Genomic DNA, 18002 nt, shown 5'->3' with positions numbered 1-18002 from the left:
GCTACTCCCTAGTTAAACACACTTCTGCTCCATAAATTGCACATTCCGCTCATGCACACGGGCTGTTACCACTCAGGACACCTCGAACACGAGCAAAGCAAGAGCCACCACACCTCCAGGGCTGGAAACAGCAAGTCACTTTCCAAACAATGTTATTTTAAAACTTGCTAACTGCTGCTGATTATGTTATCCAGCTCCTTAATTGGCGAACGGCTCGGTCGTGGAATGCCTTATCCGTGTTTCCCTCGTGCAACACACTATAAACTGCAACAGCCTCGGAGCGGAGACCGGGACGTGTAGCGTCAGCTGGAACGAATGGACCTACCAGGGCTTGCACGGTGGAGACGCAGCCCTTCGCGGGGGGGTCATAAGAGGGAATGGAGTTAAGTGAAATAAAACCGTAGGCCATGCGCCAAAACCAGTGCTCTGCAGCAGCCGTGCGAGGAGCAGAGCTCCTGCCTCACCGGGGTTCCCGAGCACCCATCCGTGCAGGACCCAGCACCCGTCCTCCAGGCTTTGCTCGGGCCAGGAACCCCCCAGCCTCGGGTGATTACAGCCAGCACAAGCAGCTCATCCCCTCCGGATCTTGGGATCTGCAGAGCGAGCTCCTCTCCGCAGCCATTACCCCACCTCTCCTGCTCATCTCGGTGCCACAGGTGCCACCAAAGAACCTACTGAGATACCTTCTCTGGAGCAGAACCAGTGCTGGCCCCAACCCAACCACAGCACAACGCGGCTGCCTGGGAGAAGTCCAGCACAGTTATCCAGGCGATGGGGGGGGAAGGCAAAAAACCACAGACCAACCAACCAAATCCAAAGGCGAGTTAGTAGGGGTAAGCGGGACCACTTCAAACAACTAATAACCATGAAGACACCTTGCAGAGAGGAGGGACTTAGAGATTTTTCTAGAAAAGAGCTAAAAATCCCGCTGCTGTTCCAGTGGCTTCACCAGCTGAAGTTCTCAGCAAAGTTTCTCCTCCACTGGAATCGGCAACAGGTGACGCTTTTGTACTCCTAATCTACCCTCTTACCCCATTTCCACCTCGCTCTTTCCGAGAATGAGATCAGACTTGAAACGACCAGCAAGAGTTCTCAACATGGCTGAATCACCACTCGGCTCGGTCTTTAAGAGCTTCCTCTGGTTGATTGTTCAACACTCCACCCTCTTCCTCTCCAGCACCGAGGCTGCATTTTTTCTTTGTTATTATTTCATGGAAATAACATTGGGTTAAAGCACATGAGAAAAGTCAGACCAAAAGGAAACTTCCGCCCTTTGCAATGAGATAACAATGACTGAGCAGTTGAATAACTCGAAGGGTACAGCGAGCTGCAAAATTCGGATCCCTCCTCCGTCTTCCTGGCCGTCTCCAGAAAGAGTTTTAAGCTAAAATAACCATCTCATGCTGCTGCGGTCCCTCCTTGAACGCCTCTTCCCAGCGCAGCCATGGCCCATGGCAGCTGGCAGCGGTGACGCACGCGAGCTCCGGGGCCGCATCCCGACCGAGCTGCAGCGCTGCACTGATTCGTAAACAGAGGAAGTACTTTAGCAAACTGACTTTTCCCCCTTCTCAGCGCAAGCCTGGTGATTAATTTAACTTACTCCTTTCCTCTGCGGTCTATTTTGCTTCTCTGGGCGAGATTACGACAACAGAGCCACGGCCCTCCCGACTTTAATAGCAAAACGCTGGTGGAGCAGGGTTCAAAACTCGGCCCTTTTTCATGCCATCTGCTTCTAACTAGTGGAACAAGGGAGGTCCTGGGAATAAGAGTCACGTGGCACAGCGACCTAAAATCAGCCCCACTCATTTGCAGCGATGCCAGTCAAAATCATAGTTATCCAAGAGTCTAACTAGGAGCTATCACTACAAGCCCAAAGGATCTTTCGGAAAACCTCATTCTGTCTGGGAAAATGTCTCAGTCAAAGAGGAGCCTTTTCTGGAAAGCCACAGCTCACCAGCACCATGAAACCACGCTCCCAACCTCCGCTGCAGCCAGCCACCATCTGCCGTGCCAAGCCACCCCTAAACCAGGCTTTTCAAAGCCGCAGGTCTGGCTCAAGTGCTGTGTGTGGAACAGAAACACCCCACGCCTTCGGCTGGGGTCTTACAAGGTGCACGAAACGTCACTGCCGCCCGTGGAGCGCTCGGCGAGCCTGCTACTCCTGCCAAGACGGAAAGCAGCTCTAGAGGCTGTTTAATTAGGCCGCCTCTGTTGCAAGCCCTCTCGCCGATCAAATGCCCGGTCCTCCCCGTTCAGTTAAAGCTCTGTGCGCCCCGGCCTGCCTGGCAAGGGGACAAACAAGATAAGGGACCTGCAGTCCTGCAAACCAGCACCGTAAAATAATAAAGGCAGAGAGAGCTCCTCATTTCACACCGGTGATTTCCCTTCCGTAACAGGACTGATAACTCCAAAACCGAGTTATCGGAGTCGTCTTTGAGTAACCCAACTAGCTCTCTCCCGCGACAAACGCCCGGACGCTCGTCCGTCGGAGCAGCTTCTCCTTCGTACGCTATTTATTTCACTCCACTTTCTAATTGGATTTGCGGGGAAGCACAATGGAGCTTTATGGGCAAACTTTGTTAAGTGCCAGGCCGAAGGGAGATGTGGCCAGCAGCCAAAATGGTGCATTTCACGCAGGCGCCAAAGGGCAGTGCCAGCTTTTCTGCGTCTGGTATCTGTGCTCTTGGCTCTGCTTTGTTTAAGAACCTTGGAAGCAAAACTCCTCGTAAGGAGATATTCAAACAAGTGAAAACCAGGATTTTGCTAGCTGCTATCAGATACCTCAGAAAGTTGCATCTCATCTAGGCTGTCGATACCTCCAATACCTGCCTTCGTTGCCCGCGACATGGACGCCGTACGGGACAAGTGTTTCGACATAACGCGAGCGTGCACCTTAGCTTCCTGCAAAAATGACTCACACCTACTTGCAAAGCCATGATGGTGCCTGCAGTCATGAGAGTCACTTATTTACAGCTATCGATGAAGTTCTTTAAAGTTAACTTTTTCTCTTAACCCCCCCCAACCCTACTTTGGGAGCTTTTCCTCTGCACAGAGCTCTCACACATCACATCTAATTAGATTCCATCACCATCTGCACATGAAATGTAAATCAGGAGTTGCAGAGACTTAAGAAAAAAAGGAAAGAATGACCACAAGGAAAAGGAGGGGTGTAAGGTTGGGGAGGGGGATGGAGGGTTGGGCATTCTGGGAAGCCATACATGATTAGTCACACAGCATTAATCTGCCTCCCTTAACAATAGCTGCCGAATTTCGACCGAATCCCAGCTGTCGCTCTTTGAATGAAAGAAAACAAGATTTAGAGCGTCAAGCGTTGGTAAGGGCTTCTGTGCAAAAAAAAGTGGCGTGCATTCATTAGTAGCTCACAAAGGGACCCAGCCTTTGTCCATTAAATTGCTCATGTGCCTGATTGATTTGCTGATTTATTTTCACCAAAGGGTTGGGGGGCTCAGCTCGGAGGAAGGGGGTGGGAGGTGCCCAGCCGCTGCGCGGAGCAACGGCGCCCAGGCAGATTTGCAAAAAGCAACACGCATTGTCAAGGAAAACGGCCATTCAACAGGTTGGGATTGGAAATGCCTTCAGGTTTCTCCGCAGAGAAGAACTTCCTATTTGGAAATGCGGGGTGGGTGGGAACATCTCGCTGCCTGCTCTCGGCTTAGGGCACGTCTAACAGGCGGAGGGGAAATCTGGCCGGAAAACAGAGCCTTGCCCATTCAGATTTCTTTTATGGAATAGTTTTAAAAAGGGAGCTGGAGTCTTATTCATTTCTCTCGGTTATTGTTCCCTGGGAGCCTGCAGTGAATCGGCCATCGCTGCGGTGGGTCGGTTGGGCCTTCAAAGAGTCCCAACGTTTTACGCATCCGTTTCCCCACACTCAGCTCGGAGAAAGCCGCTGCATGCGTGCCAGATCCCGCACGGAGCCCCGGGCTGGATCCCCAGCTTGGCGCCAGCGTCGGCGGAGCTGCGGGGAGAAGGTGGCCCTGCTTTCCTGCCCTTCCGACGGCCCGCACGGAGCGCGGCCCAGGTCGAGCCGCGCCAGAGACGACGTCTCAGACGCGTACGGAGATGTCCCGAGCGCCGTGCTGCCAGTTGCCGGGGTGCAAGGGACCGAGAGGCGACGCTTCGGGGTAGGAGGGAGCCGGGCCTGGAGCAACGCGGGGACAGACCACCCTGGCACCCTCCCACGGCACCGCAGGCCGGGCCCCGCTCCTGCTCCATCGGCGTCGGCAGGGCAGTCTGGAGAGGCAACACCAGCAAAACGTGGCCCTTTGCCCATGTTTTTCCACCCAGCCAGGAACAAAGCCCAATCCTGCCCAAGTCGCGGCGACTCCTACACAAGCAGGTTATTCTTGCCACTCAAGGAAAGAAAATGCATCTTGCCCTATTAAATCCGGAGCCTTCAAAGCAAAGTCAACACGCATGTCAATACTCTGGTCTAGGGAGATGGAAACCCTCCGGCTCCTCCATACTTACTGGCACACCTCAGTCCCGTTGAGGAAAGTTTCGCACTTGCCCCCGTTGAGGCAGGACTCGGCAAGCTGCGTGCACCGTAAACCTGCAGAGAGGAGCAGAGCGTCAGCACCGGGGCAGCGCCGGGCGGCACGGGGGTCCCCTCGCCCCACCGGGCCGCCGGCAGCACCCGCCGCGGCTGGAGGCCCCCACGAAGCCTGGTGCCACCACGAAGGCTGGTGGCCGCCGGGGCGAGAAGCGGGGCCCCGCGGCTGCTCTCTAGGCAGAGGAGGGTGCAAAAAGCAGGCAGCAGCCGTAGGGCCCCGGCTCCCGGCGGGGAAAGGCTCGCCTAAAAATAACCTCGTGGGGGGGTTGAGAGCGGCCTCTGCCTCCCCAGCAGCCTCCCCAGGGCCGAGCGGGGCGCCCACAGAGCAGAGCACCGGGTCAGGCCCTCGAGTGACAAATGCCGCTGGGGGAAAACCACCCGCCCGAGGGCCCGTGAGTTACCATCAGCTCGGTAACAAAATGAGTCGCTGTCCCCACTCGCTATGAGTAAAGGTTTCGCCGTCTGGCCCCGCCAGCCCGATCCTGCGCAGCCACCGCAGCAGCTCGCTGCGAGCACCAGAACCGCTTCCGATTTCCCCCGGGCTCGCGGTTGCCCCCCTCGCCCCGCCGGCGCCTCCCGGTCACCGGCCCCGCGCGCCGCCGCCGCGGCTTCAGACCGCAGCAACTGCGGCCCCGACGGCCGAGACCCCGGCCCGCTCCCCGACGGGCTGCGAGCGCCACGCGGCCCCCCCGGACCCCCCCCCCCGCAACGCCGGGTCCCCCCGCGGCTGCCCCGGCCCCGCAGCTTCCCCCGCCGTCGGCGCTGCGGGACGGGACCCCCGGCCGGGCCGCCCCGGAGCCGAGCGGAGCGGAGCGGAACCGGCCCCGCTGCCTCCCCCTTGCCGGAGGCGCCCGCACCGCCCGGCCCCGGCGCAGGGGGCCGCGGGGCTCGGCGGGGCACCGGCCGCGGCTCTCGCCCCTTTCCGGGCCCTTCCGCGCGGACCCGACGAGCCGCCCCCGAAGGCGCCCCCGCACTTCTGCCCGCACCACCCGCTGGGGGGGCCTCGGGGGGCCGGGAGGCGCCCGGGGGACTTTCAAGAAACAGGAAACCGAGCAAAAAAAAAAAAAAAAAAAAAAAAAGAAAAGAAAAAAAACTTGCAAAAGGCTCAAAAGCTCTCGCGGAACAACAGCGGGGAGCGCGGCTCGGCGCGTCCCGCGCAGCCCTCCGCGCCCCCGAGCCCGGCTCCCCCCGCCCCGCGCGGCTCCGAGCTCCGGTCCCGCCGGGCCACCGAGCCCCGGTCCCCCCGGCGCCGAGCCCCGGTCCCCGCGGGGCCGCCGAGCGCGGCCCGTCCCGTCCCGTCCCGCCCCGCCGCGGCTGCCGGCGGCTCCCCGCGGGGCGGCAGCCGCTCTCCCGCCGCCGCCGCCGCCGCCGCTCCTCCTCCTCCTCCTCCTCCTCCCGCGCCCGCTGCAAACTTCCTCCCGGCCGAGCCCCGCTCCCCGCCGCCGCCGGCCCCGCTCCGGGGGGCGGCAGGGCCCGGCGCGTCCCGGCGGCCCTCACCTCGCGTCAGGGCGGGCAGCAGCGCCAGCAGGAGCCCGGGCACCAGGAGCCGCCGCATCCCTGCTCTGGGGGCTCCCGCCCGCTCACAGCCGCATAGATCCGCGCGGCACCGGCCGGGCCGAGCCGAGCCGAGCCCGGTGCGCGCCGCCCCGCTCCGGGAGCCCCGGACACACCGCGCCCCAGCGCCGAGAGCGCAGCGACTCCAGCGCCCGGCGCCTCCCGCCGCTGCTCTGCCCCGCCGGGCCGGGCCGCGCCGCGCGAGGGGGCGGCGACGCCGGGGGCGGGACGCGGCGCTCGGCTCCGCTCGGCTCCGCTCCGCTCGGCGCCGCCGCCCCGCCCCGCCCCGCCCCGCCGCCAGCGCCGGGACCCCCGACGGCACCTGCCCGCCCGGGACGGGGGCCCGGCCGCTCCCGCGCAGCCCCCCCGCCCCGGGGCAGCCCCCCGGGCAGCCCCCGCACAGCTCCGGGGCAGCCCCCCAGCACCAGGGCCGTCCCAGTGCAGCCCCCCAGCACCACTGCAGCCCCCCGGGCAGCCCCCGCACACCCCTGCTGCAGCCCCCCCGCCCCGGGGCAGCCCCCCGTGAAGCCCCTGCACAGCCCCGGGGCAGCCCCCCAGCACCAGGGCCGTCCCAGTGCAGCCCCCCAGCACCACTGCAGCCCCCCGGGCAGCCCCTGCACAGCCCCAGTGCAGCCCCCCGGGCAGCCCCCCACCCCGGGGCAGCCCCCCGTGCAGCCCCTGCAGAGCTCTGGGGCAGCCCCCAGCACCAGTGCAGCCCCCCCATGCAGCCCCCGCACAGCCCCAGTGCAGCCCCCCGTGCAGCCCCCGCACAGCCCTTGCACCCCTCCGGTGCAGCCCCCCTCCCCAGCCCCAGTGCAGCCCCCCAGGCACTCCTCACGCAGTCCCGGGGCAGCCCCCGCACCCCCCCAGTGGACCCCCCACCAGCCCCGTATGACCCCAGTGCAGCCCCCGCACACCCCACGCAGGGTCCGGGTCTGGGCCCCACACAGCCCCGGGGCGCAGAGCCGGGGGCTGCACAGCCGGCTCGGGGGGGCTGCGCACGCGGGTGCGGGGGGCTCTGCACGCCTGCTCGCTCTGGGGCGCCAGGACGGGTGCTCGGGGCGGTGGTGTCCCCCCCGGCCGCAGACCCCGGGACGGAGCCATCAAACGGCTCTTTTACAGCTCGGGGGGGCGGGGGGGGGGGACCAGGTGGCCTGCGTTTGGTGCAAAGCATGGGAAAAAGAGGCGCCGGGGCCAGCAAAGGGTTAAGGGGAGGGAGGTGACACCCGTCATCTGTGTCTCTCATCACAGGGCACCCCCGGCTCCCCCGGGGCTCATCCCGCCGTCCCACGCCGGGCCTGGTGTTATCCCACCGCTTCCTGCTGTAAATCATTTCCAGAGCAAGTGTGAAGCAATTAAACGAACCGAGGGGCAGAGTCTGCTCGTTAGATCAAAGCGACGAGCCCTGCAGCGCTGGCGCTCGCTCTCCCGGCTGCTCGTGCTCCCAAACCACCGCTCGGCCCTCGGCCGCCCGGACCCGGGGCTCTGCACGGGCCGCGGTGCCGCTCCGTGTCCGGGCCGTGCCGGGGCTTCCAGCCAGGCTGTGAGGCTTTGGAGCATCCCAGCGAGATGCCGCTGGCTTTGCTGCCTCCCTGCAAGCCGGGGGGGAGGCCGGGCCCTCGCCCCTCTAGAGCATTTCAAGAGCGGATAACATGCAAAATAGCCCGTGCGTTCTGGTTTAGCGCTCGGGGCAGGCGCTGCCCTGCTCTGCTCCTTCCCCGCGTCGCACTCGCTCTGCCCCGGACCAGCCCGGCCTCGGGCTCGCGTTGCGGTGCCATGGCTGGGGCCCTGGCTCCCGGGGGAGAAAACCTGGCGTTCGCACTGCTCTGGATGGTTGGGAGACGGAGGCGTCCGCTCCCTTCCCTCCATCCTATCCCTTCCTCCGTGCACGGCCGAGCCCAGCGAGCAGGGAGCATCCCTGCCCGGCCTGCCGGGGCGACGTGCGTTGGCTTTGCCCGGGCTTGTTCCCGGGCGCCGAGAGCACCGCGTGCTCGGCCGAGCCGCGCTCGGGCGCTTCCCTCCCCTGCCCGTGCGCTCCCGCTCCCGCTCCCACTCCCGCTCCCGATCCCGCGCCAGGCCGGCTGGTCCCGCTCCCCGCTCCGGCTGCTCGCGGGGGTGTCAGTGCAGCGGGAGCCTCCGGAGAAAAACCCTCCCCGGTTTCTCCAGGTGCTGGATGGGGCACGAGTGTCTCGGCACGAGGATGACACCTCCGGCGAGCCGGCGTGGAAACGCCTCCCGTTAATCCGTTACGGCCCTTTTCCGCGAGGAGCATCCGCCGCCTTCTCCTCCCAGATGCTCCCGCGCACGCTGCTACCGCCAGCGCAAAGGGGGGAAAAAATACGGAGGGAGGCGAAAGTCAGTGGACGGCATAAATCTTTTTTCAATAAGCGGTAAAAACGACATAAATCCAGAGAAACTTTCCATTTTGAGTGGTCTTCAGGGGTTAAAAATAATGGGATTTTAGGTACTTTTAAAAATAGTGCTCATGAAACGCTGCTAATAGAAACCTTGGCACCCGTCCATGCGATTAGCGATTTAAAAACATAAAACCTCCACACATGTTTGAAAGTTTTAATAAGTCGAAATTAAAAGAGTGAAACTCTGGGAATATTTTTTTGTTACTGCAAGCTAAGAAAATTATGTCCGTTAAGCAAAACTTAATACAAATATAAACAGGTAACGCACATCTGTAAATTATTTTCATGTCTCCAGGGGCTGGAAAAAAACCTAAGTGAGACCAGCATTCTTATATATATTTTGCCTTGACAGCTCAGGAAAAAATTTGCCAAAAACCAGAGTTAGAGCGCTGGGCTGGCGTGGGAAAGTTGGTTTAGTGAGAAATTTGCCCGAGGCTATTTAAATAAAAACAGGCGTTTTTTTTTTTTTAATGGCAAATGCCTGCTAAACGCAACCACCCCAGCTTCCAATCGCCTGAGTAACTCATATGCCTGCTCCTTCACGACACTTTCATCTCTTTATCATCGCGATCGATATTTGCTCCTGCGCGTTCGGGGCAGTAAAGCGGGGCCGATGAGGCGGCGTGCGGCTGGGCACCGCTGGGCGCCGGGTGCGGGAGCCGCGGCTTCGCCCGCTGCCTCTCGCTTGCAGAAAAAGCGAGCGCGGTTGCGATTAAATGGGACCAAAGTGGGCAGATCTCCCTGGAAAGCCCGAGCGGATAAAGCTGCAGCTGGCTGCGGTGCCGGCGATGTGAAGCTGCCCGAGGCACTGCTGCCCCGGGATGGGCTTGGGTTGCGATTCCCAGGGGCGGCGGTGAAATGAGGCTGGATTTGCAAGAACGGTCTCAGCCCCGACTTTCTTTTTTCCTTTTTTCCCCCCAAAGAGGCGAGTGGCGGGTTGGGTGGAGGCAGAGGAGGGAGGGCGCGTGCCGGGCGCCTGGGGCTGCACTGGCTTGAACAGCACAGCCGCTCCTGGCCCTTGCTTCTCGCGGTGCAAAACGAGCTCCGAAACACTTTCCCAATGGAAAAGGGGCTCCGGAGGCTGGAGAGCTGGCAGGGGAGCCGGTTTCCCCGTGCTGCGTGCAGCCGGGTGCAAGGTGCTGCTATCGCTCCATAAAACCTGCGAAAATAAAAATCGAAATAAAGCGCCTTCGCGGGACGTGGCGGGGGAGCAGGCGTCGCACAGGCGTCCCTCGGGCCACCCTGCTCCGTGCACTGCTCTTGTCCCCCTCCGTAGCGGGACCCTCGGCGCCGGCCAGCCCCGGACACCCCGTGCCCAAGCCCCCCGTGCCGGGGCGTTTTCCATCAAACGCTTCCAGATCTTTGCTTTTTCCTGCGCTCCCGCTTTCGCCTTCCTGCTCGGGCCCGGGGGACTTCTCGCCTCCTCAGCAAGGCGACTGCTTTCGGCGCGTGCCGAGAGCGCAGGATCAGGCCGCCCGGGCTATTTGCGTTGAACGATTGCAAACCATCGCTCGCAGCGGCGAAAGCCCGGGCGCGACTGCCTGCGTGCAAGCCCGGGCACGACGCCGATACTGTGTTTCGGGACTGCCGAGCGATGCCGAGCGCGTCTGGCTGGCGCTGGCGTCGCCGGGTTCGGTCCGGCAGCGGAGGGCTGCGGTCGGCACCCCCCTCCCTCCCCTGCAGCCCCCGGCGCTGCCCCCCTGCACCGGCGTGCGGGGTCCGGGGGTCCCCGTCCCCTCCCGACGTGGAGGCACCGAGACCGGAGCGTCGCCTCGCAGCCGCCGAGGCCCCGCGCCGGGGGCCCGCGGGGAAAGCGCCTCCGCTCCCGGGAGCGAAAATACATCAAAGCCGCTGCGGCGGCAGCGAGTAAACAGGAAGGGACGGAAAGACAAACACGGCTCCTCGCAACCGCCGGAGGAGCAAAGCAGCCCGCTCCCCGGGCCGGAGGGGGTCTGCTGCCCTCTCGGCCGCGACCCGGGGGACTCACGCGGCAAATGAGCCAAATGGGCCAAAAGGGCCAAAAGGGCTCGGGGGGCCCCGGCGCTGTCCCGCCGCGATGCCCCCGGGCCGGGCCGGTGCTCCGCTCGCAGCGGCCGCGTCGAGGAGGTTCCCGCGCCGGCGCCCCGCGGCTCGTCCCCGCCGCCGGCCGCCTCCCCAGCGCCGCGCTGGGGCAGGGTCTGCTAATAGGATTAGGGGCCTCGTCGCCTGCTCATCCCGGCCTAATCCCGCCGGGAGGGGAAAAGTCAGGCCGGGACAAAGGCCCCGGGGGCCGGGACAGGACGCCGTGGACCCGGCGGGGCGGTGCGGGTGGTCCCGGCAGTGGCTCCTGGCTCGCACGGCGTTGCGGGAGCGGGGCCGGCCAGATGCACAGATTCACCGCTGCCGAGCAGCTGCTGTCCTGCAAAGTTGCTGTTTTTCCGCGAAATCCCCAAGTTGGGAAAAACCAGGGAGGGCAGAGCGGGCGCCTGGCCTGGCGCGGGGCGGCTGCGGGGGCCCGGCCCTGCTCGCGCTGCCGTTCCTGCTGCAAACAAGAGCTCCCGAGTGGGAATTGCCCATATCCCCAGGGCAGCCAAGCCAAACTCCCCCAAATCCCCCCTAAAAAAGCAAAAATCAAGGATTGGAATGGGGTCGAAACCTCCTGCTTTAGAGCACGAGCCACATGCAAAAGCTGGGGAAATCAGAGGGAAACTTTCCCCGGGGAGCGATGCTCCCCTGTGCCTGCTGCCTCCTGTATCCCTGGGGCATCGCTGCTGCCTCCCGCATCCCTGGGGCATCGCTGCTGGCCCCGTCCCCCCCAGCAATCCCCAATTTAGGGTTTTTTCGCCAGAGCAGCGCGGCAGGATGGGCTGCTCTGCGCGCGCTCGGCTCGGGAGCTTTGCTGAGCGGGATGTTTTTCAAACCTGCGCTCGAGGGAGGAGGTTTGCCAACGGAAATATGTAACCGACTGTAAATAATGGCTTTTATCTGCCGCGGTGCCCGCGGAAGGAGCGAGCTGCCGGCGGCGGCGGGGCAGCACAGGCGAACCGGCGCAGGTGACGGCGGAGGGTGTTCGGTTACGGGCTCCCCGTCACAGCCGGAGCCCCCCGATGACTTGTGACGGGTTCATAAGCTGAGAAACGCGGTGCTCTGCAAGGTTCAGTAAATATCAGCACTGCTCCTCCCTCGTTCTGGTGCAGGTTTAATTGCTGGGATAGTTCATGAGAGCGCTAGGAAAAAAAAAAAGCATCTGGGAAAATAGGACCTGTTAAACAGAGTCCACTAATAACGAAATAATTGTTCCTCTGCATGTGATTCAGACAGCTGCCTAATTGTTAATTACCTCGATATGAGAATAACAGGTAATTACGAGGCTGCGTCGTGAGTAACTGGCTTTTTTCCTGCCTGGTTCTTGCCTTTCGGGTCCTGCCCGCGGGGCCCGGCCCTGCCGCCAGCTCCTCTGCGGGGCTGCGCTCGCGGGGCGGACGAGAAGCAGAAGTTATCGGTGACCTTGGCCACCGAATTCCCAAAGATTACTTCCTTCAGGAGACATTCCTGAAATATTTTATTTGCATTTGCTGGCTGCAAAATGTGCTTTCTTTGCAGATGTGTGCACGCACACACGCACGCGCGTGCAAGCACCCGTGCCCGTGCTCCCGGGCACCGAGCAAGCCCCCGGCAGGGAGAGGACTCTGCCTTAACAGGGGCCGTTTTAAGCGCAGCCAGCAACGGCGAGGAAAGACGCTTGGTAGCTCGCTATCGCCTTGCACGAGGGCCGCGCGCTCTTCGCGGGCCCGATCCTGCGCCGGGGAAGCCGATGCTGTTCCCAGGCTGCAGGGTGCCGGGCCGGTGCCGGTCCCGGAGGAGGCAGGGCGTTTTCCCCTTGGCAGCGCGGCTCTGGGCAGTGCCGCCCCGGCCCGGCGCGCAGCCCCGCGATTTTCCTTTCGGCATCGCTTTATCTTATCCAGCACTTCAGGGCTCTGCGAGTGGGAGGCATGGAAAAAGTCACATCCATGGCGAGGGCCGGGGGGCTCTGGCCGCGCTCAGGGTCTCGGCGTTTAGGCTGCGGGAGGAAAGCAAGGAGATTTCAACTCAGAAAAAGCAGCAGAGGAAATAAAAGCCTGATGCATCCGTTTTGGGGCCAAACAGCCCGATCTGCCTCGCTGTTGCAGGACGGCCCCGGCGATGCTGCTGCCCTGCCCGCGCGCCCAGCTCTGCCCTTTCCCTTCCCCTCCGGTGTGCGACAGGCAGCAGCTTCGCACCCGCTTCCCGCGGCCCCACGGAAGGACCGCGTGGCTCCGGCCCGCGGAGGAAGGATGCTGTCCCGGAGCCGGGCTCCGCAGGGGCACGTTGGTGGCCGCAAACGGCCGCCGGGCGAGGGACGGGCCCTGCCGGCCTCGCGGGGGCCGAGCCGGTGCTGGCGGGGGCTGGCCCGGCCCAAATCCCTGCCCGCAGCGATGACAGGCCTCTATTTTTCTAAGCAAACCGCCAAGATACTCAAGGAGGCTAAATATATATTTTCCATTGAGGTCCTCAAAGCTGCGATAGCCTGGAGCCTAAAAATAAATCCCTTCGGATTACGCCTGCTCCAGAATTAGACCGCCTGCGGACCAAGCCCCGTCGCCTCTCTCCCAAATTTAGCTCTCAGAAACGCCGGCGGCCGAGGCAGCGGGGCGAGCCGGGTGCCCCGGGGGGGTCTGCCGGACCCCGGCGGCGTTTAGCCCCCCAAACCCAGCACAGCCGAAGCCGTAGCTCTCCCGGGATGCAGCGGCCGAAATATTCCCATGCCCCCGGCGTGACGCCTTGCTCGTGGCAGATCTCGGAGACGGGAGTTAATAGCCGAGGGCGCGCGGGCAGGGCACCCACGCCGGCCCCCTCCACCACATCCTGGGCTGCTGCTCCTCTGCTTTCGGCTCGGATAATTCTGCTTTAAAAACACGCGGAGGAGCAGAGCGTAGAGAAGCCGGAGCGTATTTGTGCCAAACAGGAAATATTCAATAAATGCTTCTCCTCTGACACAACGGTGCTTTTTGCAGCCTTCGTATATACGTGTTGCAAGGTGAAGGGCGTGGGGGGGCTCGTCCTGCCCCGCTCCGGCCCTCGGGAGCTGGGGAGCCGCGACCTGCCCCTCCCTCGCCTCTCCCGGCCCCGCCGGTGGTTTTCCAGCGCTCCCTCCCCATCCCCCTGAGGAGACGGGACAAATAGATCCATCTGGAGGCCGTTTCCACCCCGGCACCGGGCCGCGGGGCCGGGAGCCAAGCGCCTGCGAGCGGCAGCCGTGGGAGCGGGCGCGCGCGGCGGGGAGGCCGCGGGAAAAGCGCTCCTGGCCCGCGGGAAGCGGGGCGGCCGGGCCGGCGCGGTGCGGCGCGGCGGGGGTTAACGGGCCTCCGCGGCCTCCCCGGCACAATCGGCCAGGAAACACACAGGAGCCGCTGTTTGTTTCGTTCCACGAGCGAAAAATAAAAGGATTTCCTCCGGGACGGGGCGATGGGGTCCCGCGGCCGGCCGGGACGGGAGAAAGCCGCCGTGCGCTGTCGACTGGGAGACGGGTCCCCGGCTCTACCGGCCGCCGGTATTTGCACAGCCGGTGGCATCAGCAAGACGGGGACGGGGTACCCGGGGGGTTTCCAGCGCTGCCGTTTATATACACCCTCACCGGCTCCGTCACCGCAACCGTAAATCGTGGCGGGGATGAGAAACCAGCTCACCGGGGACGCTTGGAGCAGAGCCGTGGGCGCGGGGCGACACGCTTTCCCGCGCCCTGGCCCCCGCCGCCGCGCCGCCCCGGCCCCGTTCTCACGCCGCGCACAGATGTCGGAAGCCGGGGCTCGCCGTGCTGCAGGGGAACAGCTATATTTAACCGCCTAAATAGAAAACAATCTGCTCTCCCTGGAAAAAGGAATGCAGGGACGGGGGGTTAGCGGCGGTTTTGTTGGGCTGGTCCTTCTGATGCTTGTTCTGCTTTTGTGCCGGGGTTTAAACACGCTCCCGGCTCTCGCTCTTGCAGAGGAAAGCTCGGGACCACGACCTGGAAGCAGCCCGCCGCTGCCCCGCGCCGCGGCCCGGCACGCGGAGAAGCCCCGGCTTGGGAAAAGGGCAGCGATATCGCGACACTCGCGGGGTTGTCGGAGCAAAACTTGCCAAAACGGGGCTGAAACACCACGAGCTTTTTTTTTTTCTTTTTCCCCTTGGTCTTTGGCAACTGTAAATCACTAAAACTGCCCCGGGTCAGATCAGCGCCCCGGCCGGCGTGTGCCGCTGGCGAGCTCCCGTGGTGGCCCGGTGCCCCGGGGCCGGCAAAGCCGGACTGAGCCGGCCCGGGAAGCTGGCGCTCACCGTGGCCTCGGGTCGCCCCGGGCTGCCACGGCGGGATCGGGACATGCGGCCCCGGCCGCCTTCTCCTGCCCGTGGGGTCCGCGGGGTCCCCGGGGCTGGGGGTCCTGCAGCTGCGCTCAGGCAGCTGGGCAAGCCAGCAGAGGAGGAGGAGGAGGAGGAGGAGGGAGGAAGCCGTGCCCGGCTGCCGTTCCCGGGCGGGTGAGGAATCTGGCCCCCGGTGAGCCCTGACCCGGCCGGGGTTTTGCCCAGCGCGGCTTCGCAAACGGATCCGCGAACAGCAAGAGCGAAGCGGCCAGCACCCCATTGGCATCCTCGGCCATTTCTCCCGCACGCCGCGGCTCTTCCCGAGGCGGCCCTGTGCCCGCGATGGGCAGTGGGAGCCCGCAGCAGGGCACGCGGCACGAAGCCTCCCCTGGCCGGGCCCCGGGGACCGCCAGCCCATCACCCGGGCGTCGAGCCGCATGGCGAAAACGGGAAGCGGCGCCCGGCGAGGAGATGCTTAACGAGAAGCAATATAGCAGGAAGGGAGCAGTTGCTCCGTCCTTGCTGGAACAGGTATCGCAGAGAAGAAATCGCCCAGGACAAACCTTTGGGAAAGAAGGGGGAGAGGAAGCGCGGGGGATCCCCCTGGGAAAACACATACATGTTCGGGCAGCGGGAACAGAAGTGCTCATTACTCATGAAAACACAGAAGTTCTTTTCAGGCATCGGCTTCCAGCAACAAAGCCAGATTGATGGAAAAAAAAAAAAAAGTGCTTTTCTTTTTCCTTCGCCCATAGAGGAGCTAAAAAAAGGATGCAAAGAATAACTCGGAGAATGCCGCGAGTCAGCTGGGGGAGCTGGGTCCCGGGGGCTCTCCGGCGACGCGCCGTCCCCGGGCCACATCCTCGCGCTCGGGAAAGCAAACAAGCGCGCAGCTCTTGCCGCGGCGCGGGCATCGCTGGCCGTGCGCTCCGCGGGGCGTCCCGCCTTTCGGGGGGCTGCGGGGGGTCCCGGCGCCCCGTCCCCCCCCCCCCGCCGTCGGCCCCGGGCGGCGACGCGTTGGTATGTGGTGCGCGCCGCAGCTCGAGCGAGCGGCATTCAGCGCGCGGCCTTGGCAGACGGACCCCGGGGACCGGCACAAAAGGACGATTGTTTGCCGCGGTTTCGCCCTCAATCGCTCTCCCCATCAGCTTGCGAGCGGCGCAGGCAGCCCGCGCCGGCTGGCCGCATCATTAAATGCAGCTCGCGCGCCGCGAGCGGCCGGGGGGGGCGGAGGAAATAAAACTTTTTTTTTTCGGGGGGGGCCTCGCTTTTTTTTTATTGCAGCGGACACTATCGGAGAGTGCCGTAGGGAAAGTGGAGGCTCGCTGCATGCCAACGTGCGGGCGTCCAGGTCCGCAGGCGGGGGTGAGCCCGCGCTCCAAAAAGGGAGGTTGACCCCGGGGGGGGGGGGAGAAAAATCCTTCCTGGGCTGCAGCGAGGCTTTCGAGAGCGGGCGGCAGCGCCGGGTGCCTCGGTGGGGGGGATGCCCACGGCTCCCCCCGCCCCGGGGCGGCCGCGAAGCCCCATCCCGAGCAGAACGAATGGGCTGGTTTTGGCCGGGCCCCAGCTGGGGTCTGGGCGCTCGTGCTGCCGGGCCGGGCTTCGGCGAGGCCCGCACGCCTGGGCAGGAGCCGGGAGCACGCCCGGAGCAGAGAGGGAATTTAATTAAGATTTCCGACGGAGTGAGATAGCGAGACGAGCACACCTGAGCCTCCGCCTGCAGAGACGGGGCCGGCTCCCTCCGTCTGCACCGGCACGCCGCAGCTCATTTGCATCTTTAAATAGAGTTTTTAAATTGATATAGCGCTGGAATAATGCAAAGAGGGAAAACCATAGAGGCCGTTTCATGTCTGGGCCTCGGTCTCCTGCAGACGCCAGGTCCTGGGGCAGCCTGGCGTTCCCGGGCCCCCGAGGCCGGGCTGGCGGAGGCTGGCGGTCCCGGGAACGCCGCACTTCGCCTGCTCGGAGCCTGACCCTGCACGAGCGGAGGATGTGGGTGTGCACGTTGCATCTTCAGGCTATTTTGGGGTGAACTTGAGCCTCCGGAGCAGGTTGCAGCAGCCTGCCCTGCTCAGTCCTTGCAGACGCTCTGTGCTGAGCATCGTTCTCGGGCTCTGGCAGCCGCTGGCCCCAAAACGCCGTGGGTCTCCCCTTCCTCCGGTGTCCACAGAGGAAGGTCCTGCGGCCGGAGCGGAGCCGGCTGCCGCAAACGCTTCGGGAGGGAGCGAGAGCTGCTCCGCAGGCGCCCGGCCCGCGGCGGGAGCCGGCGCCCCGGCGGAAAAGCCGCTCGAGGAAGCGGCAGCAAATAAATCAGGCAGATGGCTCCTGGTGCGGTCCTGCCCAGAGAAAGGGGAGCCTTTGTGCGGGCGCGCGGCGCCAGCCCTCCACCTGCCCCGCCGGCCCCGCGTGCCGGCTCCGGAGCCAGCGGCGGCAGCTGGCCGGGATGCTGCCTTTGACGGCGCGCGGGCACGCTGCCTCGGCGCAGCCGGCCCGGAGCGCCCGGGCTGCGGCGAGATGCCAGCGGCAGGGCTTCGCTCCCGGTTGCTATCTTTAACCTGCCACGGGCAGGGGGATGCGGCATCCCGCGCCCCCCCGGGCCATTTGCTCCCATTCCTGGGATGCTCGGGGCGGCCCGGCGTTCCCGGGGGCCGGAGGAGCCTTTGATCCGCCCTGCGCTGCCCCGCAGTTGCTCGCCCAGCTCGTGGCCCCGGCTCGCCCGCCCGCACAGCTGTGCCACCCGGCAGCTGCCGCCCGGCTCCCGCCGGCACGCGGCCCCGGCATCCCAGCCCCCCGGCCCCCCCGGCATCCCGGCCTCCCGGCCTCCCGGCATCCCGGCCCCCCGGCATCCTGGCAAGGGAGGGGAAAACGGGCCCCGTGTTCTCCTGCGGCTGCTCATCGGTCTCCTTGCACCTCCGCAATGGGGACAGCCGGGTGCCCAGGGACACGTGGCCAGGGTTTAAGGATGGAGCAGCCCCAGAAGGCTTGTTTTTGGCTTTCCCTGGCACATGGGGGTCCCTGAGGCTGGGGGGCACCTGGGATGAGATGGGGATCTGGGACATGATGGGGACCTGGGACCTGGAGGTACCTGAGATGGGGGAGAACCTGGGTCACAGTGGGGACCA

At 64.2% G+C, this 18002-nt stretch overlaps 1 protein-coding gene across 2 annotated transcripts in view; it reads right to left on the bottom strand.

Annotated features, from left to right (window-relative positions):
• Positions 1 to 6350, bottom strand: part of NOTCH1 (notch receptor 1) — a 39720-nt gene extending 33370 nt beyond the window's left edge. For both annotated transcript variants that reach the window (XM_064523860.1, XM_064523861.1), the window contains exons 1-2: positions 6071 to 6350; positions 4492 to 4573 (exon numbers count right to left, since the gene is read on the bottom strand). In XM_064523860.1, the coding sequence (XP_064379930.1) occupies positions 4492 to 4573; positions 6071 to 6128 (140 nt within the window). In that variant the 5' untranslated portion in view covers positions 6129 to 6350. The remainder of the gene's footprint in view (positions 1 to 4491; positions 4574 to 6070) is intronic.
• Between the last annotated feature and the right edge of the window lie 11652 nt (positions 6351 to 18002).

This window comes from Dromaius novaehollandiae, chromosome 20 (assembly GCF_036370855.1).
Source record: "Dromaius novaehollandiae isolate bDroNov1 chromosome 20, bDroNov1.hap1, whole genome shotgun sequence".
Classification (NCBI taxonomy): Eukaryota; Metazoa; Chordata; class Aves; order Casuariiformes; family Dromaiidae; genus Dromaius; species Dromaius novaehollandiae.
The sequence above is the reverse complement of the archived record's forward strand: the minus strand, read 5'-3'. Positions and strand labels throughout refer to the sequence as shown.